Genomic DNA, 22,879 nt, shown 5'->3' with positions numbered 1-22,879 from the left:
CATGTTTTTACCTCAATCTTGCAAGATCAGTTTTAAATATAAGTGAATTAGCAACATCCTCATATAAATAATAGCCAATGATCGAGTAACCCACGTTTTAATAATGAAACTCGCGCCACAGCATGATAATTTGATAATATGCTTTGGTAATGTTTAACATGCAGGGAAAGACTTTATTGTAGCAAGGCTGAACTAGATCCAGTAACTTAACTGTTTTACTGGTACTACTGTGTCATTTCAGGGGAATGAAGAAACGAAAAAGCAGTCAACTATGAATGCTGTCTACTGGAGTTTAGGGTTAATAAACTGGAGTTAGGGTTGCAATTTCAACAATCAAAATATCACCAAACAGGCAATGACTTCGTTCAAATGTAGAAGCAATTTTCACCCATCGTACGTTGACTGCGCAATTTTCTAGTAGTGCAAATAAATTTAAAAAAAAAATGCTTTAAATTTGTTGAAACATTTTTTCATAGTTAATTTCAAGGATCTGCAAACAGGTATATCTTCATGTTTTGGTCATGTCCTCCTCTAGCAAAGGGCGGATCCAGAAATGTTTCAAAGAGAGAGTAGTTGATTTTAAAACTTACTTTTTACTACATCTCTGATAACACATGCTTTGGGGGGGGGGGGTCACAGCCGCTCTATATTTTAGATGTTTTTATCTAAAACAGCTAAAATACAGAGATTTAGCCGATGATGATCCCAAGATTCTTTCCTTTTCCATTGAAAGTGGAATTTAAAATTTAGTTTTAGAACTTCAATTTTGTAATAATTCCGGAGGAAGAATCCTCATATAAATAGCACATGATCCAGTAACCCGCATGTTTCAACAATGAAACTTGCGCCACGGCATGCTAATTTGATAATATGCTTTGACAGAGTTAAAAGTGCAAGGAAAGGCTTTATTGTGACAAGGCTGAACTCGATCCGGTAACCTGAACAGTTTTACTGGTAAGTATGTTTCAGGAGAATGAAGAAACGTAAAAATGGTCAACAATGACCGCCATCTACTGGAGCTAAAGGCTAATTCACTAGAATTAGTGTTAAAACTACTAAAATACAGTAGTACCTCCTTTAAGGGACACCTCTATTTAAGGGACATATTTTCTGGTCCCAGTCTCTTTGATTTGGGACCTCCATGTGTTTGTCTCTAAATAAGGGACACTCTATTTAAGGGACAGTTACAGAGAAAGCTTACAAAAATTAATGTATAAATGCATATAAAGTATTGAATTTACTGGAATTAAGAACGTAAAATTCAATTGGTGAAAGTTTTACATTAATGTGTACTAGTATGATGTGTTGTAAAATTCTTGCCAAAATTTACAGGCATGTTTTTCCCTCTCAGCAATTTATTCAAGTAGGCCAACAGCCGATAGTCAATGGCTCATGAATAGCTTTGTGTAAAAACTTGAAATGTGAACTGTAATTGAAAATTATATTGTATTGACTTTTAAATTCCATGGAGTCGAACAAGTTCATGTGAGAAATTATTTCAAAATAATTCATATATGCTACAAAAATCTTCCATTATCAAATTTTTATTATTAAAAGAATAAATTTTGAAATTTGGATAATTTTGACTTTTATTCAAAGGAAATAAATCATTTTTAGTATTTTACCTTAAATGTTAATAGTTCATGTTTATTACAAAATTATACTGAGTTAATATCTACTGCACGTATCATTTCATACACCTCCGAAGAAGGGACACAATTTCTAGTCCCCCTAGTATCCCTTATTGAGAGGTTCTACTGTATCACTAAACAGGCAATTGCTGCGTTCAAATGTAGAAACAAATTTTCACCCGTCAAACCATGACGGGCGACTTTCTAGTCTGTAATAATTGTGGGATTGAGGTCCTAATCCCACAGGATTAGTTTGCAGATATTGGTGCGGGATCCTGCCTGATACGGATTATGCAGCATTGGGGTATCAATCCCTATCCTCAATTCCATTTTCCCCATTGAAGAAGCAGACAAAGATAAATATGAACAAAAAAATAATTTTATATATTTTTTTACAAATATTACAATGATACAATATCTATATTAAAGTATATAATATTTAACAGTTTTTGTCAAAACAACAACAGTTTTCTTGTACAGGAATGAAACAATTGTTATTTTGCATTACAGTTCGTGTACTGTGCACAAAAGCAAAGAAAATTAAGAAACAATAATGATTGGCACATAAAATAATGAAAAGCTCAGCAAGTTTACACATTTAAAATTTTTTTTGAATGTACTTCTGTATTATAAATTTTAAAGATACAATTATAATACTGAGGATTGAGATGAAACATTTAACCATGATAATGGTTGGGGTGCCCACCTAGGGGGGTCATGGTGCAGACTGCGCCATTGAAATTTTCATTGAGGGGTAGGGTGTTTTGTGGGGTATTTTTCACTTTTGGGAGGCTCTTGCTTTAGGGGGAGGGGATCTTCATGATTTTTAGGGTGGGTGGGTATCCTTGCTCTTAGAGAGGGGCACCCCTGATAATGGAACATTAATTTAAAAAGGGCACGATGAGAATTCTACATTTATTTTTGAATGTTTGGTTTTTATCCAAATAGATTTATACATATCCTTTCAGCGAATCGAGTTTAAAAGTATTAATATATAATAGCAAAAATTAGATGACTAGTTCCAATTAAAAGTATTATGAACTTTTCCTTAATTATGTAGTTTATATATGACAGCAGGTAAGCATCAGTATGGCATAAATACTTATTCAGTTTTTACATGCTGCTCCACAGGGTTTTTAATATCACAGAATTCAAATCAAAAGAGTTTGAAAAAAGATTTTCTATATGGTGCACTAAGTGAAGATATCTAAAATTTTGAATATCAACAAATTGTGATTTTTTTTTTTTTTGATTAGTAAGATTCTATTTTATAGGCATTATTAACCCGCAATCAGTTTTGGGAGAAAATATACAACAAAACACAATTCCAGCATGTTTTACAATTCTTCATTTGCAGAAAAATATTCGCCAGATTTTATTATACATTATTTGAAAAACTAATAATCATATAAAAGTGTATGAAGACTAAAACAGTGCAATAATTTATAGGAATGATTACCAAAAATACATACACATGATTCATATACTTCAATGTATGATGCAATAGTCCCTTCATTTTGAATTTACTTCAGAACAGTTTAAGCTTCTCTGCTTCTAATCAAAACTTGTCTAGCAAAAGCTCTTTCATAACAAAAATATGCATTTTAGATCGAGTTGAAAAAATAACTTTTGCAGTAAAAAATTATGCTTCATATATATAGATACATCTATGATATTTACACCTTCATAAAAATAATCAGGGTAAACTAGGAAACATTAAACATATTAAAACAAGAATAAAAACTTAACAGTTCCATTTGTAATTTTCAGTAAAATTTAAAAAAAATCAAGATAGTATTTTTTAATAAATTTTTAAATCACAAAAATAACAGTTTAACAACGTTTTAAATCAAATTATATGTTTCATGAGATTGAAATTTGTTGATATTAATAAAATCAGAATTCAACTGACAGCTATACAATTGCCAGATACATCAGCAGTTAGTATCTTCAGAAACCAGCAGTGATCATATGAATAAAGCCTATTTCAATTGATATTTACATCAACCGTCTGGCGGCGGCATCTTGGACATAGCTTTTAAAGTGCCTTGAGTTAAATAACCTGCAACACTAGGTGCACCACCTGTTTCAAGGAAAGTAAAAACATAAATGAAAAATTAAAGAAAAACTTAAATTGTTTTTGATGAACTGAAAATTTTCATAATCAAAAATTTCAGCCAGGTTTTCACTCGATGTCTCTAAAAGTTTTCGTGTTACACCTTTTCATAATTTTGATTACTTTTAAATCCTCATACATATAATAGCCAATGATTGAGTAATGCTGGTCATCAACAATGAAACTCCCGCCACGGCATGATAATTTGATTGTATATTTGGCAGGGGCAGCAAATAGGGGGGTCAAGAGGGGGCGGTCGCACCCCCAAATTTTTTGAGAAAATGGGTGAACTTAATTTATGGAAGTCGGAAATGAATGTTCATAAAAAAAGAAAAGAAAAAAAATCTCGCTGGTTCTTAGTAACTATTTGCTGAAACTCGATACTTTCCCAGACTAGAAAAAGTGTTTTTCGTATTTGTATGATGACATAGAAATTCATGAAGTATTTTTCGGCTGTTTCAGAACATATAATACTGATGCTAAATATTCATACTTGTGTGCCCAGCGTAACGATGGCATGTTCAATATGAGAGGCTCTTGCAAAGTGGTGTGGCTGCAAGGTTTTCGCAAGAAAATTCCTTGATATTTTACATTCACTTTTACGCTCATTTTTTAAGTGTATAATTATTTAATGAGTGTTCATCGCTTTCTTCTGCTAAAAACACGTTTCAGCTGCTCAATGCATTATATGCTTTCATAGCAGCTCTTAAAAATGCATGTGATTATTGAATAATAATAACAAAAAAACATATCAACAAATACCTTTTATGGGGTCCTCGGAGTAACACAAGATGGTCTTCAAGAATTAAAACCATAAAAACATTTCTGCATAACTTCAAAGCAGTGATTTAATGACTGGAAAAATTATTGCAGAACGACTCTTTCAATGGTGAAAAAGCTCATGCCCTTTAGCATGTATGACTTCGTTTGAATTTTTATTCAATTTGTTTGTATTGAGGAAAGTTTTTGAAAAAGGCTTTACTCTATCAAAACATCTTCAATCCGCTACCCTGAATTTTCGGACTATTCAAGCCACAGTTCAATATACAATTGATCTGTGCATCATACTACTACAGTTCAATCTACAATTGAAACTGAAAACAGATTTTACACAGATATATATTTCAATCAATCGTGAAACATTTCAAAAAAAATTCTTCCTCTGAGCCAATTTTAAAAAGGCGCAAAAAAAAAGTGACAAAAATGCACATGATGATGTGAAGCCAAATAATGTTTTTTTTTTTTTTTTAAATATTTTGTATAAAGTAATAGATTCTGTTTTGAATGAAATTAACACAAGATTTGATGATAATTATTTTTCTGTATGGTTGGTTTCTATATATTATCTGGATTGGATTTTGAAGACGAAAAATAAAATGATTCAATTATGAGTAAAATTTTTAGCATGAGGCAAGAAAATTACAAGCCATCTACCGAAAGACCGTTATTATATCCAGAGACAACAATTTCGTCCTTGTTATGGAGTCATCAATCTGGAATAGCGATTAACAGAGCAGGAGGCATATGACATCTCATTGAAGCTGAGAGCGCCGACGAGACTAAATTATTTGATAAGTAAAAACTAAGCCCCTCACAATTTTTGAATTTGCCTGGGTGATTTTGATGAGCAATATGTAAAAAGTGTTTTCATACATAACTTTGTTACTTTAATTAATTTTTAACTATTCCAAGCATTTCAGCTAGTAGAGAAAGGTTTTTTTTTATGTTTTAGGAGGTTAGAGAATTATTTTTGAAGCACAATGGGCAAAAAAAAAAAAAAAAACATTTCTATTTAGCTGTACTGGCAAAACAGCACGACATTGGGCACTGATAGATTATTAACACGATTTCCTGCTCTCCCGAATTCCAAAAGTCATGCATTAAAACTTTCCCAAAAGGTATAAAAACTTTAGTATCGAGATGTTTTGTATGATAACATATTAGAAAGTGAATCAAAGTTTTAACTGTTTCCAAACACTAATTTTTATTCATATTAAACCGATTTTATGACCATTTCCTGTCAGCTAATGTGTGTTAGGGACTACACTGTGGTAATACATATTTAAGAAACTCGACCCCCCAAATGAAATGCTGAAATGCCGCCCCTGATGTTTGGTAATGTTTGACATGCAAGGAAAGGCTTTATTTTGACAGAGCCGAGCTGGATCCGGTAACTTAATTGTTTTACTGGTAAGGCTCATTTTAGGAGAATGAAGAAACGAAAAAGTGATCAATAATGAATGCCATCTGCTGTTAGGGTTAATCCAATGGAGTTGGGGTTAAAATTTCAAATAGCAAAATATCACCCAACAGGTCATTGATTCGTTCAAATGTAGAAACAATTTTCACCTGTCATATCTTGACAGGCGACTTTCTAGTATCATAATAAACATTATTTATATTTTAAAGGCTTTGCAGGAACCAACTAATATCATTCATCTGCTGCACTAGCTGCTTAAAATTTTCCTTTTTATTTCAGCTTTAATTTTTTCAGTGGCAACCCTTGGATTTGTTTATTACCGTTTGTTATTACAAATTGTCAGTTTATTATATTCTAAGAAAGATTGTTTACAAAAATGATTGATAACAAATGTTCTCAACCTCTCACAAATTGAATAAATTGATTTTTTTTTAAAATCTTGACCATCTAATTTACTTTTTGGCGGATCTTTACAATTTAAAGGAATTTTTGAGGGAATTATTATACCTTGAACATGCCAAACTGGGGATAAATTTTCCATCCAGCATTCATTAAGAATTTTTTAGTCTGATTAAACTTTTGGGTTTTATTTGTCGTCAAATTCCTTTCCACCACAAAGTGTGAGAAGAAATATATTATCAACGAAAACATATCAACTGCGATCAAGTGAAAACAAAAAGCAATTTGTGATAGCTAAATAAAACGTAATTTCATGTCAATATAACAATATGCAAGTTATGAAAATATGATTAAGTAAGGATTTGTACAATTCAGTAGTAAGATTGCTTTACCTGTTAGATAACCACTTGTTTGAGTATCATTTAAGAAAAGATCATGCTTTTGATGTTTATATTCGGCCCATACTTCAGATTTTTCAAGCAATTCAGATACCTGAAAGAAGATTTTCAAAATGAATAAAAATATTTGTTTCAAGTGATAAGCACAAGCAAATCAATTGGGGTAACTCCTTTAGCTTTTTTAATAAGCTAAAACCTTTACAATGCAGATGAGTTGCCTGGAAACTATGGAAATCAATAATGTTTTTTCCCCCAAAATACAAAATGTTTGGAATGAAAAAGGAATAAGTCATCAAGAAGTTTGGTGAAAATAATTTTTTTTTTTTTGCTCCGTCATTTTACACCATATACAGTTTTATTTGTATTTTTTTATTTATTTACTTTTTTTTTAAATTTTTAATAAGGGGGGAAAAACTAACTTTTACTAGACAATTAAAGAACCACACGGAGAAAAAGAAAACAATATGCATCCCTTTTAAACCTTTAGTTTGCACAATATTTTAAATCCCACTAAGTATTTAATTCATATTGTCTATTTTTATGGATTTAGCCATTTTTTATGATACAAAAAAGTTTCATATTTATGTAAGTGAACCTTTGCTTAAACATAAGACTTAACATACTACATTTATGCAACTGCATTTTTGAAATATTTTGTGAAAGCGGTTTAGACTAACAAAGCATTAGCAGTCTTCTACTTGGCTTGTAAGTGATTTGTAAGTATTAAAAATTTTCAAAACGTACTTTAAAATTCAAATTAAATACCTGTCCTCCATATTGTAATGATAAGCACATTGCTTTAAGAACTTGGACAATTTGAGCTTTCACAGCAGCTGTGTTTCCATCAATTTTCTTTTCCAAGAGTTCAAGTAAGTATGGCACTAATTTTGCTTCCTGAGCCTATTATTGAAGGGGAAAATCAAGTTCATTTATACTTTGTTCATATTGCATCAATATTTTACATTTAGGTTATAAATAAATGCAAAAAACAATTTTGTTCATTTAATGCATCCGACGGTAAATATTTAAACAATGGCTATTTGAAGGAACATACCTGGAGCATTAAATCCTCATTGCTATGTTGAAAGGCATTATTTAAAGTCTCGCATCCAATGCCAACAAGATCATTTCTCTTCTTCATCGCTTTTATTAGTGGACTGATAAAGTTGCTTTGGGACATACATTTAATACAACCCTAAAAAATATAAAAAAAAGTAGTTGATGAAAATGAACAGGACGCTAATAGTCATATATATATGCTACAAAACAAATAACTAAACATTTTCAACTTCCTTAAGAAAACCTCATTTGTTGCATGGTGATAATTTTGAAAAGTATTGTATGCTTTTGAGCTGAACAATTCAAGTGTTAATATTTTGAAATTCAGAAAAAACCTCAAAAGTTTTATAGATTAGATCAGTGCTGCTTTTAAATTTTTGGCAAGAATTAAATTTAAAATAAAACAGCCTTATAATGCAACAACTGAAAATAAAAGTGAATACAAATACAAATATCAAGTACATTTCCAAAATTGTTTTAATTCTTTACCATTATTATTATTATTTTACAAAACATTAGTCGTAACTAACTATATCCCGGAAGCAGAAACAGTGTGTTGCAAATTTTTGAGAAAGTCTGCAAACTATTTTTTAGTTGGGAGAGAAAATACCTAAAATATTAAAAGACAAAAAACCTTAAATTTCAGCTGATAAAGATTTTTACTACTTTTTTTGGGATATAATCGGCAGGCAGCATGTACTGTATTAGCATCTTATTTTAAAGCATTTCTCGTTTTCAATTTAGATTTTAGGATTCATCTGATGTCGGTTTATTTACAGATTATTTTTCTGTTTCAGAATCTGTGTCACAGACTGCTGAAAAATATTCTGCTACTGGGGACTACATAAGCAAAACAAAATGAGCAATTACAGTATCATGATATATGTACACATGCAAAAATATTAATATGAACTGACAAAATAAGATTTCTTTTTTCTTTGAATGATCCATTTAAAATAAATTTAGTTGTAAGGCAAATGACTAGTTATGGACAGCCAATAATCAATAATGTGCAGATTTGTCCTGCATTGTCAATATCAAGTTTGCAATCAATATCCCCAGAACATGGTCAGTGGATTTCCAAAATAGCATCTTTTAGAAACACTGCCACAAATTTTTTTTTAAACATTAAGTTTGCAACTACAGTACATTTATTTTGTCAATGCTTCTTAGTCACCAATAATGAATTTTCTTTGCATTTAAGTTTTTAGACGGGTTTTTTTCCTTAAGACCCGACAACAATCATATAACAAATCATAATTAAAAATTAATGAAAATATCACTGCTATAAATGTGCAATTTCAAAGTTCTAACAAAATTAGAAATTGGCATTTCCATGCACTAGAATTGCAACATTTACATCCAAATTTTAAAATAACCCTCAGCGTGCCCATAGTTAGTCATATACCCTACTTAATGATATTAACATAAATGCTTCATACTTCAGAGTTTGAAAATTGTCTTATAATTTGTAGACATGATGCAGAGAGAGCATCATTTTGCTTGGACATGGCTTGCAAAATTCGTGGAATGTGTCCCAATGCAGGCACTTGGTCAAGAAGTGATGGCTGGGCTTGCAGTAGACATACCAGAGCTTGTGTCATCATTTCTAATAACTCTCCCTGAAACATATTAGTTTTCCCCAACTCAATATCAATTATAATTTCAAAATTCATGAACTTTTCAATTCTAAAACACATATAGACACATATTGAGTAGAAAAGTTTCAGTAACAAAATTACTACTACAAAGGAGAAATTTGAAAATGATTACATGTCAAAAACTCATTTTACTTTAAATTATCCCTAAATTTTGCCTTAAACTGAAATCACTTCGGGAAAAATTTCAGTTAATAAATACTTGACTAATGAAATGATTTTACATACTTCTATTAATAGAATTAATTTACACATTATACATAAAGCATTTCTTATTTTAGAATATAATATTGTTTCAAATTCTATACAACATTAATTCCTTTAATGACAGAAATTAAAATATTTTTAAACACATAAATATATCCATACATTTGAGCATACATGTTTGTTTTATATACTGTTACAGCTAAGGATGAAACTGAAAAAGATAGAAAAAAAGATTGTTTACAAATTGAATTTTATGTAATAAAAAGTTTTTTTTTCTTTTCTTTTTTTAAACTAAAAAGTGAACTCTGAATTACTAAGTTCAGCAGCTGCCTTGCAGTAATAAAGTGTGAAATTTCAGAAAGGTAAAAAAAGAGAAAATACATTAAACAGCAATCTTTTCAAATGCATCTACATAACATCACAAGAAATATATTTTAATGTACCCTTGAAACGTTTCTTAGATACCGCCTGTAATACATGGGGGAAAAAGCAATTTATTCTGAAATCTAAATAATGAAAACTGATTTATAAACAATATTAAAGTTTTTCATCAAATTAATTAATCAAATACTGGGTAGGCAAGAAACTGCATATTGTTAGGCATATATATACTTGTAACTATTTCCAATTAATCAATATTTTTCACGGGATTTAATGCACCGTTTCCTTGCGTAGAGCATGATCTGTAAGGCTACCTCACATTTCAGAGCAGAAGAGAGCTCAGGTGGCCGCCTTTTCACTGGATACAAGAACGCAGAGTTAACAACTGAAAAGTCTCTAAATTAGAGGTACCCAGGAGGGTACCTCTATCAATGAGAATTTCGTAATTTACTCATCCATCTTATGATAATTTTGCTCGGGAAAATGTTCTTAAGATTGGAATAGAAAAAGAACCACATCGAATTTTCGAAAAATTGCTTCAAGGTGTACAGCTCCATGCTACAAACTAACTTTGTGCCAAATTTCATGAAAATCGACCAAACAATCTAGGCGCTATGCGCGTCACAGAGATCCTGACGGACAGAGAGACTTTCAGCTTTATTATTAGTAAAGATCATTCAACGGGGGAGGGGACGGCACTTGTCAATATCGCCTAGGGCGGCAGAACTACTAGAGTCGGCCCTGACCTCTATCTATCCCAGGAGTTCAAATTTTTAGGGAGGGGGGGTTAACTGGTCTCATTTCCTGAAGGTGCTTCGCTTCTTATTCTATCACACTGCAGTTATCAGCTTCAGTATTTACACATACATGTCTTATCTTTTCTTCAGTATTTACATACATGTCTTGTTTTTTCCCAGTCTTATAGATTTTATTGTTTCATCTGCTAAGGCTAAGAGGTCTCACACAATCAATGAAAATAAAACGTCTCGGTTTTAACTAACGTATTTAGGGAAACTGAGCTATTTATGGTACAAGCTCATCTCATTTCTGATTATTTCCCTAACAAATGATATTTTCAAATGAATTGCAAATTCTACATCTACCTGTAAGTATTTCAGACACTTTATTCATTTTTGAGTAAGAACTTTTCATTGGTACCAGGTTATGAAATCAGAACCATGAAAAAGTTGTACCTTATTCTTCATAAATAATCAAGGTGTAGTGAATTTTTATCTTTTTTTTCTTCTGATATGAATATTTCCTACTAGCAAACATACCCAGCGTTGCCTGGGTCCGTAATAATATTGAGAAACAATTAATACTTTTCTTTATTTATTTTTAGCTGTGCCCCGCGGTTTCCCCTCGCATTAATAAGACAACAATGTGTTAAGAAACTATTTTAAGTACATCATGCTATGATATATATAGAGCAAAAAATTGTACACACTTATCCACATCAATGTTTTCCCTTAAATAGGAAAATCAAAAAAAAAAAAAAAAAATTTTTTCAATGAAAAATAATTGAAAACCCTTCATTTATAAATTAATACATTTTAAAATGAACTAGGAAATAAATGCTGAAAATCTTCCTGCATGCAGCCAGGTTCAAACCCGAGACCCTAGAGTTGCTGGCCGAGAGCTTTACCGACTGAGCTATTTGGGAAACAAAAGTTTGAGTTAATGATGCAACAAAAAATGCATCATGATTATTATTCATTTAACTACAATTTATTGCCGCTCTACTGCTATCAGTCATAGCATGATACAGCCTATAGCCTTTCGCAATAAATGGACTATTCAACACAAAAATAATTTTTCAATTCAAACCAGTCTTTCTTCAGATTAGCGCGTTCAAACAAACAAACTCTTCAGCTTTATATTATTAGTATGTATTGGTACTAAAAGAAAGATGCAATTTTTTCAACCTTTGTTCTACAAGGACTTAAATATGAGCAAAATGGCAAATGCCGAGTATGTTAGTTAACAAAGAACATACTTACATTGACAATATCTTTGGATACAAAGGCAATAATTCTGTCCAGTAACTCTGTTAAAAATTCTTTTGGTCTTCTAAGAACCCAGGATGGATTTTGAATAAATAATCTTAAATAGACCCCAGAAATAATTGTCTCTTGATCTTCAGAAGATCCAAGACAAGGTTCATTTGGAGGCTAAAAATACAATTAAAACTTAGCCAATGATAGTGTTAGTTCAACTAAAATAAATTACAATATAAAATTATTCTGATATACAAATTAGTAAATTGCATAAAACCAAACATCCACTCTTTTCCTTGAAGGAAATAAAAAATCTCAAATTAAGGAGCATATCTCAAAGGAAGTCTTAATATTTCACTATCATTTTGTTGGCACGACACCACATCAATGAATACATTTAACTTTTATATGCATTCTGGCTCCCGAGAGTCATTTTAATAGGAGGCGCGGCCCTTGGTTAAAAAAGGTTGGGCCCCACTGCTATAAAACAAAGACAGAATCGTAAAACTTGGACAGGAAAGTAAATTTTTCAAAAGAAATATTCAACCTATATTGAAATGATAGCATGAAAGTAGTTTGACACTAGAAAGACAGGGGCCTATGTGGCTCCTTGCGTAATTTGTAGTTCCATAACTGAAATTATATGCACTGGTGTGCAAAAATTAAGGACGAAGTCGAAAAATTAGCATATCAGCTGAACGAAGAGGCAGAGCGGACAGAAAGACCAATCAGGAGATTAAGTAAGGTGATGTACGGTAGCACATGCGCAGATATGCAGGCAGAGGTAATGGGGGAGTGTCTGAGTAGTATAAAGCATGTTGTTAGTGTAAGATCAGTATTTCTGGCAAAGAGATTGCACGCCGTATAGCAGTTAAAATCACACCGAGTTGCTGTCTCAGCGAGAAATGGCGAATAATCAATCTGTTAGACGACATCTGGATGCTTTTACCCGAGATCGAATCATTGGGAAGTTGGAGGAAGGCCGCAGTGTGACAAGTGTGGCTGCAGAGTTCGGAATTGCTAAAAGCATCGTTTCACGACTTTGGAGACAATTTCAAACTACAGGAACAGCTATTTGGGGGTTCAGTAGAGGTCGTCTACGAGGAACCACACCCGCAGATGACCGGTATATTGTCTTACAGGCCAGAAGAAACAGGCGGCAGACAGCAGGAGAAATCGCTAGACACACGACACAGGCGACTGGACGACCGATATCGCGTTTTACCGTGGCCAGAATACTGCACGGTGGTGGTCTGTTTGCACGACGCCCTATACGGTGTGTACCTCTAACGCCTGTCCATCGGAGAAGGCGTTCTCTGTGGTGCCGGGAACACCGGAATCGGAGAGAATGAATGATGACGAGTACTCTTTACAGATGAGAGCAGATCCAGTCTGAGTAGCGATTCTCATCGCATACTCATCTGGAGAGAGCGGGGAAGCCGCAATCATCCCTCGAACATCATTGAAAGGGACAGGTATGGAGGTCGTGATGTACTTGTTTGGGGAGGCATCATGCTTGGTGGTCGTACAGACCTTCACATCTTCGACGCAGGTTCAGTCAACGGGACCCGTTATTGTAACGAGATTCTTCTTCCATATGTGCGTCTTTTTAAAGGCGCTATGGGTCCGCAGTTCCTTTTCATGGACGACAATGCACCATGTCATCGCACAGTAGCTGCCGAACAGCTCTTAGAGAGTGAGAATATTGAACGTATGGATTGGCCAGCACGATCTCCGGATCTCAATCCCATCGACCATGTATGGGATTTTCTAGGCAGACGCTTGGCAGCTCGTACCTTACCACCAGTAACGATTCGGGAGCTTCGATTGGCGCTGCAAGACGAATGGGCAGCAATGCCTCAACAACTCATTGACACCCTCATTCTCAGCATGGGCAGACGCTGTGAAACCTCCTAGCAGTCGGGGGAGATCATATCCCCTACTAAAGACCGGATGTTTCTTGCTGAACACCCATCACAGGGATGTTTCGGCCTTCAGTCGCATTGCGCTCCATGCTACTTTTTCAATAAAGCTTCTTTTTATCCCTCTGATTTCTCTTTTAGTAAGTGTTGCTTACATTACACATGTCCTTATGTATTGGGGATCTTAAGGTATTAAATGTGTTGATTTTGAAAGTTTTTGTACAAAGTTATATTGTAAAAACCGTCTTGTCCTTAATTTTTGCACACCAGTGTATATCGGAGCTTAATGGAACATCCTGACTTTTCATTATATATGACACTATAGGAAAGCATATTTAACCACTTAGTGATTTGCCTCATAGTACTGTAAATATTGATCCTCATACCTGGAAAGACAGGAGGGGCCGCAGTACCTCAAAGCTATTTTACAACAAAAAAATGATTATTTTTTCCCTTTGTCCTAACTGCTGTGGGATAAAAAATGCTATTTGTTATAGTATGAACAGGTAGGTATTGTCCGACTATCACAAGAAAAGCCCCAGCTGAAATTTCTGTGCTCTTCTCTTGCTATAGTAACAAGGCGTGTCTCATTTTTCCAAGGGAAGCTTAATGTTGGAAAAACCAGTGACTGCATAAAGGCGAGAAGACAATTGGCGAAATGGCGCCGAAAATCCCCTCCTGCTAACCCTTGCAGAAAATGAACGTAGTCCGTTTCTATGGCAGTAGACGGGCTCAGAACTTTGTGGCGGAGCTTTTCTCATGAAGGACAGACTATATGTAAAATTATTCATTCTATTTTCATCTGCAACTTCCTCTTTATGCAGCCAGTTCGAATTTCAAAAGCCATAAACAGTACTGACTGCTTACCAACCAAGCGGTAGTCATTGCTGTTCGAAAGAGAAACTGATTCTACCTTTTTGCTTGTAAAGGTAGAAAAACTGAAAATATAAAAGGTAAAAAAATGGAAGTCTATATTTAGTCATAAAAGAAGATGCCTCGGGCATGTGGACTCACTCAGGCAGTATTTTTAAAAGAATTAACCCAAAATATGCCATACTGGGCATTTTTTAAAGGACCCACACTGGTACTTGCAATTTTTCTATGTATATGGAAATTTTAAATCTTTCTAGTGCTGCTGCATTAAAAAAAAAAAAAAAAAAAAAACTTCCAAATATAGCACAGGTTACCAAAATGAGTGAAAATGGCAATATTTGCTAAAAGCATTTTAACATTGCTTTAAAAAATTAGTAGGGAAAAGAAATTTCTTATTAGTTATGATACACAATGGGGTCGTTTCCAAAATTTTGAAAGAAGTTTTTCCTGAAAGAGCATGCTTAAAAATATAGGATCTGACCATTTTTTAAATAATTTGTTCAAGTTTAATATTTAAAAAAAAAATACTTAAATCGGTGCACTTTCATTGTTTACATTTCTGTCGTGTGACATCAAATGATGAAATGTCATTCAGTGTTGCCATTCACGGAGAAAAATATTTAATTTGCATCTTTAATCACGTGTATTGGCAATGATATGGTTGATAGCAAGCGTAGAGTGCAATATTTGGTTCGCTTGTTGATTATCATAACGTGGAAACACGAAAGAAAGATGCGCCAAATTTCACCATTTGTGACGTCATAAAGACCACACCTTGTTTTCAAAATTGGACATTTTTAAAAAAATAGTTAAAAAATAACTGTTATGAAAATGAAAGTATTTTCTGCGTCCATGTTATTTTTTTTACTCATTCTATCAATTTCAGTGATTAAAAGTAGTACTTTTGACTGAAGGAAACAACCCCATTACAGAATAGTTTTTTGCTTTCAGACCAGAAAAATATATTAGCTTTATGGATAAATAAAAGATTGATGAAATGAAAAATAAACTTAGATTAACAACTAAAAAACCTAGCACACACAACATAACTGAAAAAGGAAGTATGAATGAAAAATGCATACTGCATCCCCATTTACAACAGCAGCTTTTTTATTAACAAACTTATAGAATTGTATGTTGATTACATTTTAAGTTCAGAAAGATTCATATTTTGAATTTGCATTAAAAAATCTATACAGCTTAAACTGATTTCATATTTTACATGAGACATAAATGAAACTAAACAAAACATGAATCAAAGAAAGTTTTTGAACATCTTACCCTCCATTGTGCTTGGGGATCATCTTTCTGAATTTTATAATGTCTACAAAAATAAAAAAGTTAAATTTTTAAAAATCTGTTTTTTTTTTTTTTAAACAGAAAATCCATTATTCATTTAAAATGAAAACATAGCATACTGCTTGAAAATGTAATAATTTTTCTTACTATGTTCTTGACAGTGCATATAAAACTTTAGTTTTGAAAACAAATGTTTCAAATAATCAAAGATAATATAATTATTTAAAATTTGTTTAAAAGATACCACGTTAAAGCAAAAATAAACATTTATAATACTTATATTTTTAGTTTTATGCATTTTAATATGTTTTTAAACATCTTACAATCGAATGTGGCTCAAAAATTACAGGGAAAATAATCAGTGAAGACCTTTATTAGAGCGACAAAAACAAGTCAGAATGCCATTAGTTTGATAATTTGATAATCCAAGAAATTCCATAAGAACAAAAATGTGGAGAAAGTTCAGGCAGAGTATCAAGGAGGAAAAAGGAAAAAAAATGTCTTCATTAAACTGAAATTTTTAAAAGCTAAACTTTTGTTCTGAAACTACTTTTGTTATCTTTCAAGGTCATCCTTTATAAAATAATATTGGCAACGTTAAATATTCCGAGCGTGAGAATACGACTGTAACCGCAATGAATGATGTAATTCGAATAGTGAGTAAATAAAGAAAGCCAAAATAGGAATCTTTATTTTACAATGTTTAATTTCATGGAAAGCTTAGAAACAAGCTTATGAATATTGAATTTTACACTTATGTTTAGAATTTCTGAGTACTGTGCCTGCTGCTTCACAAAAAAGCACACATTCTGAACTAAATTCATTTCATTAATGAGTATTTTTAAATCTAGCAAACATTTTACAACTTACTTTATTAATAATTAATTATTAATTTAGCAAAATAATGAAGCTATTTAAAGCCAAAAAGCTGTTTAATAATAAACAGCTTTTTGGATGGATACTCAATTGATTACTGTCAAACTAACATATTAAGCTACAATAAAGAGGAGCAGAAAAGGTTAGTACACATTAGGATGGTTTAAAAATACATGTAAAAAAAGTTTCACCGAGATACCAGCACATTCTCAATATTTTTAAACTAGTGGATAGCAATATACTGGAAGAATTTGAGCTTCCTATTTCAACTGAAAGAGGATGCTCAACCCCTCCCCCAATCTTCATCAGTATGGGGAGAAGGGTTAAAAATTACATTGAACTGAAAAAACAATGTTACATATTATAATAAGCACAAGTAATATGCATATACATTGCAATAAAATAATTACTTTAAAAAAAAACAGCTGGGGAAATTAAATGTTTCTAAATGTGTGACATTTTGTTATGCTACGGCTAATGCTAAATTGAGGGGTCATTGTGCACCCTCTTAAAATTCGAGTAAGAAGCTAAAACTTTTACAGCATAATACTATTAGTAGGTCTAAAAAAAATAGGGGGTCTCATTGGACTCTAACTAAAAAAAAGTTTTTGAACCACCCTAGTGCATATTGCATTCAAGGTCATCATGGATTTTGCTAAGTTGCCTTTTAAAAAGAAGCATAAAATCATGTGATTACAGAAATGAAACGTCTGAAGACAAAGTCTAGTTTTAAATTTGAGTTATGTATTTTAAAACAAAAATGGATCCCAATAACGTTAGAAAATAATGAGTATTTGTTTAGCACTTAGCTTAAATATTATTTTAGCACTAAGCTTTTTAATGTTTTACCACTAATATAAACAGCAATGCAACAGATTTTACTTTTTAACTCTCTTAAAGCAAAATGTTTCATACAACTTTAGAGATTTGCCACAATGCACAAGAATGACCTCATTTGGAGTATGCTGTACAGTTTTAATCATTTTATCTCAGGAAAGATATTTCTATACAGAAAAGTGTTCAAAGAAGGGTTACTAGACTAGTAAGGGGACTTTCAGATTTAGACTATGATAACAGACTTAATAGGCTTAATATGTATAGCCTGGAGCAAAGGAGAATCACAGGGGAAATGATTCAGTTGTTTAAATTTATCAAAATGAAAGATGTTAATGGGTTAAATTTTTGTATGGAAAGCAGGACGAAGGGTCATTGTTTTAAGCTATTCAAATCTCAGGATAACCTGTAAATCAGGAAAAATTACTACTACAGTAGGGTCACAGGCACTTGGAACAGCTTACTGGAAGAGGCGATAATGTGCAAAAAGTGGATAGCTTTAAGAGGGCCATTGATCTTCATTGGGGACTTGACTGGACCAACTTGGGGACTCAACTGACTAGGACCAGCTTAGCTGGGCCCAGAGCCTGTTGCTGGTCGTCACATTTGTATTTGTATAAAGCTACAGAAAAAAGTACATGCTTTTTTTAAACATAATTTGCTTCAAAATAGTCAGTTTTCACTTTAGTTCACATAACATCAAAATTGAACCTTTTTAAAATATGAATTCAACTTTTTTCTCTTTTTTTTAGTACTAGCAATGCACAGTATTAGAATGCATCATTTAAAGACTAAAGAGAAAAGCAAAACAGAAGGAAGATTTTCCAGCCCATGAATAAAATATGGCAAATCAATTCAACGTAGATAAAATGCAAATTTTTACAATGAAAAATAAAAATAACAAAAATTAGAAACTTAGAAAATATGCTTACACAGTCAAATTTTAGAGAGAATGGAATGATTTCTAATTCAACTTACTCATTTGCTAATGACTGGACAATGGAACATAAACGTTCTCTAGATTCATCATTCCATATCAATTCAGGATTCTCTTGCACTCCTATAAAGTGACATTAATCTTTCAAAACAGCAACAAAGTATCACAAAATGAATACATTTTCTTTTTTTTCTGGGGGGGGGGGGAGGGCAACGAACTTCAATATGAAAGAAACATTTACCCAGCTATTCATACAAACTGACACATTATGAATAAAGTCTGTCACAAAAAAAAAAAGTAATTAATTAACAAAGCTTAGAGTATTACATAAATTAAAACAAAAATCTTAAGTTTCCCTTTTTGTGTTCTATTGCTGCATTATTAGCAGCCAACAACTGCTGCGTAAGGGAGCATCCATACTGAGTAAGATATAAGCGCTTTAATCCAGAAAAATTGTTCTTGCTTTTCATTATCATATGAGGAATGCAAAACCTGTCAAACATGTAATGAAACAGTACAGCCGTTTAATGTGATCTCTTTGGGACACAATGATTTTGACAACCATAATCGATTGATAACATTAATCAAGTGACAAAAATACGTAAATTTACAGATCTAAGCCAAACATACCGAATTATAAAATAAAATTTTAAAAAAATCTTAAATTTAAGTATTGAATATTCCTACCAAAACGTAAAAATTATAAATTTTATTAAAAATGTCATCAATTATTGATTGTCTCCCACTTTTAAACTCATTCATTCGTTCAAAAATAGCTCGTAAGCAATGTTTTTTAAGACATCAGAGTGGTGTTGTAACTCTATGTGTGAAAAGAAATATGCTTTTCAAATATATATTTTTTTTCTATTCAATTTTTTAGTCAATCCAAGCGAATAAAACTTCTTGAAAATCAGCGAAAAACATATTTGTCCTAGTTATGACTGGGTACTAATGACCCAGCCATTAGTACCCAGTGCCCCAGTGGTAACTGAAGCACTGACTGCCCCCCCCCCCCCCCCAAGTGCTTCAGTACTTCCTGCAACCAGTGGTTTTCAGTATACCTGTGGTAACTGAAAAAAGTTAATTCTCTAAAACAGAAACACACTCATCTTAGTTTTTTTTCGTATGGATAATCTACATTTTAAAAAATATATTATTTACCTTCAAACATATGTACAGCAGCTTCAGGAGAATCTTTCATGGCATCAAGGAACAATGTAGGAAGAAATTTTGAAAGTACAATACGTAGTTTTGGACCAAATAATTTTTCAGAAGTCATTTTGGCTAACAAACCAGCAGTTAACTCCCGGACAGTAGGATTTGTAGCATTACAAAATAGATTTAAGAGATATATCACAGCACCTATAACAAAACATGAAAAAAATCAACTTATACACAATGAATCACAGTCAACTCTGACTGATCTGCAAAGTTACTATCTCCCATGTTTTTTACATAAACAGTTAAGTAGCGGCTACAGTTGAAATCAATCAGAAAATTCAATTGTAATTCTATGTTTTACCTAGCGTGCGAAACTTAAAAAAAATAATGACAAAAAAATGAAAGAAAAGGGAATATGAGACTGATGCCAAAAGTCTATTTTTCAACTCCAAATAGCAGTATTTACAGGATATTTTTCAAACTATTCTTTACATCATCACATTGGAGCAACAGTAAGACATCCAGTGGCGGATGGGACCGGCGGGCAGCCGGGCAAACGCCCGGTGGGCCGAATTAAATCTTTCAATTGAATAGTACAAAAAAAAAGACTTTTTTTCATTTTTTCTTCCTTAAAAAACTAGTTCACTCATTTTTGTAAACGTATTTCAAATCTTTGTAAAAATCTTAGGAAAAACCTTGCCTTCTTTAAAAAAAAAAAAAAAAAAAAAAAAAAAAAAAAAAAAAAAAAAAAGTCGACTCGTATATGACGAAAATCTTTTTTTCTTCCCTTGTGGATCGGCCCACCACGCACTCGGCGCCAGATTAAGCAACCGATTAGCACCCCACCTCATTAGCCCTTTCATTGATGATAGCCAATAACCATTTCACGGCCATCTGTGTACAGGAACACTACTTGGGACGGGACGACAAAAGCAGTTTGCGGAACGGAAACAGCTGTTTTTCATTCGGAGATGCAAAGAGAGAGGTATTTTTTCGAGAGTGAAGCCGAAGGCTGGGGATTGTTTCCTGGAATTCTTTTCAGTAATTTTTGCTCTAGGGTAACTGAGGATTATACCACACCTACCACTTCCTTTTTTATGGCTTTGTAAATAAAAGGGATTCGCGCATTGAAACTTGTAGGCACTGGCAATCGCCTATCGTTATCAAAGATGGCCTACAATTCGTATATAGGACTTCAAATTCGAAGAGTTTCCAGGAGAGTGATCACCCGAATCCTGCAGAAGTGCCTCCACCCCATCTTTAAGGATCATTTAAAATTTCGTTTTTAGGACTACGATTAAGAAATTTTTCAGAGGTCATCGAATCTCTCCTCCCTCTTGTATCACCAAAGGTGGTGTGAAATTTCTTTTTTAGGGCTTCAATCCCGAAAATATTTCTGAGAAGAGCCCCTGAACTCTTGGTAACATCAGTGAATATCATCTACAACTGCGTTTTAGAATTCAAATTTTGAAAAATTACCGAATGAAAGTCCCCGAACAGCTTCACCCACTAACATTACCGAAGATCAACAAAAACTGCGTTTTAAAAAGCAAACTTAGAAAAAAATTTTGTTCCCAACACGCTCGCCAGCATCACTAAATGTCCTCTCAAATTTCGTTTTATGGGATTCAATTCCAAAATATGTCCCGAAAATTCCTCCCCCTCAAGTGATTGAAAGTCGATGAAGTAACGTTTTTTAAGCTTCAGTTTCCCAGAATTGTCGGTCCCCTTTACGTTATCAAAGAAGACCTACAATCCCTTTCTTTAGATTTCAATTACGAAAAAATTCCTGGAGAGCACCTTAGAGCCTCTTCTCTCTCAAACATTACCTAAGATCACCTAGAATGCATTTTTAAGACAACTAATTGGAAAAAATTCCCGGAGGGGAAGGGGGGGACACCGGATCTTTGCTCTCATTAACATTGTCAAAGATAGTTTAAAGACATTCACCAAAATTATACATTCTCTTTTCACGCGATATCACATGATCAATCGTTATTGCTCATAAGATCTTCAGATAGTGACTTTAGGAATGGGGGGGGGGGGCAATTTATAGGTAACAAACTTTTTGAAGAACTTCAATTTCAAAAAACGTAGCTCTCCCCCCAAAGATTGTCAATTGTCACCTAAATTGGCACTTTGTGAACTTTAATTGAGAACTTTTGACCAGAAAGAATTCCTGAACGCCCTTCTCCCCCCAGTGTTTCAAAACAATGCTTACGCATACGTTTTAGAGCTCTGATTTTGAAAAAGTTCTGAGGGAATTCTCCAAATACACCCTCCTGCAAACATCGCCCAAGATCATTTAAAAAGTCTAACAATGCGTTTTTAAAGCTATAATTTTGAAAATTTTCCGGGGGAGTGCCCCCCCCCCCATCATCAGCAAGAATATTAATTTTTACTATGCAGGTGTTCGTATTATTGATTCTTTTTCTCCACATTCGTAAACGCAATTCTCCTTATTTGAATACTCAAATTCTAATGTGACTCCCTACTAAAACTAGAAGATGTATCCGCTCTATCTTTTATATCTGGAAAAAAAAAACCTTAAGGACGGTGGGAGCGTCTCCTCTTCAAGGAGCAAGTCTTAAGGGGGCTGGCTGGCCTGTAAATGCCAGGGCCGGTTCATATTGCCCCATCCGCCACTGAAGACATCTATATCTAAGCCTAGAAACAATATCAAGCTATCCTATTGTTTCTCTGAGGCAATAATACAGACAGGTTCGATGCTATTATATCTCTGAGTAAATTGAAATGTTCACAGGTAAAAAAAATTCACGGGCATTAGTTTTTATGCGCTTTAGTTTTTAGGCGAAGTATATAATATTTTCTTCTTAATACACAATGAGACTTCTACTACCTAGCGAAATGATGAATAATTTCTAAAAAAAAAGAAAATTACAGTATTCAACCACAAACATTTTAAGTAAA

At 33.1% G+C, this 22,879-nt stretch overlaps 1 protein-coding gene across 1 annotated transcript in view; it reads right to left on the bottom strand.

Annotated features, from left to right (window-relative positions):
- Positions 1–1,994: 1,994 nt before the first annotated feature.
- Positions 1,995–22,879, bottom strand: part of LOC129226542 (dnaJ homolog subfamily C member 13-like) — a 114,488-nt gene continuing 93,603 nt past the window's right edge. Inside the window, exons 44-52 of the mRNA XM_054861152.1 lie at positions 19,949–20,149; positions 18,829–18,910; positions 16,123–16,165; positions 12,050–12,220; positions 9,246–9,425; positions 7,799–7,939; positions 7,510–7,644; positions 6,739–6,838; positions 1,995–3,714 (exon numbers count right to left, since the gene is read on the bottom strand). Coding sequence (XP_054717127.1) covers positions 3,635–3,714; positions 6,739–6,838; positions 7,510–7,644; positions 7,799–7,939; positions 9,246–9,425; positions 12,050–12,220; positions 16,123–16,165; positions 18,829–18,910; positions 19,949–20,149 — 1,133 coding nt within the window. The 3' untranslated portion in view covers positions 1,995–3,634. The remainder of the gene's footprint in view (positions 3,715–6,738; positions 6,839–7,509; positions 7,645–7,798; positions 7,940–9,245; positions 9,426–12,049; positions 12,221–16,122; positions 16,166–18,828; positions 18,911–19,948; positions 20,150–22,879) is intronic.

Source organism: Uloborus diversus, chromosome 7 (assembly GCF_026930045.1).
Source record: "Uloborus diversus isolate 005 chromosome 7, Udiv.v.3.1, whole genome shotgun sequence".
NCBI classification, from domain to species: Eukaryota; Metazoa; Arthropoda; class Arachnida; order Araneae; family Uloboridae; genus Uloborus; species Uloborus diversus.
This window is presented reverse-complemented; position numbering and strand designations above follow the sequence as displayed.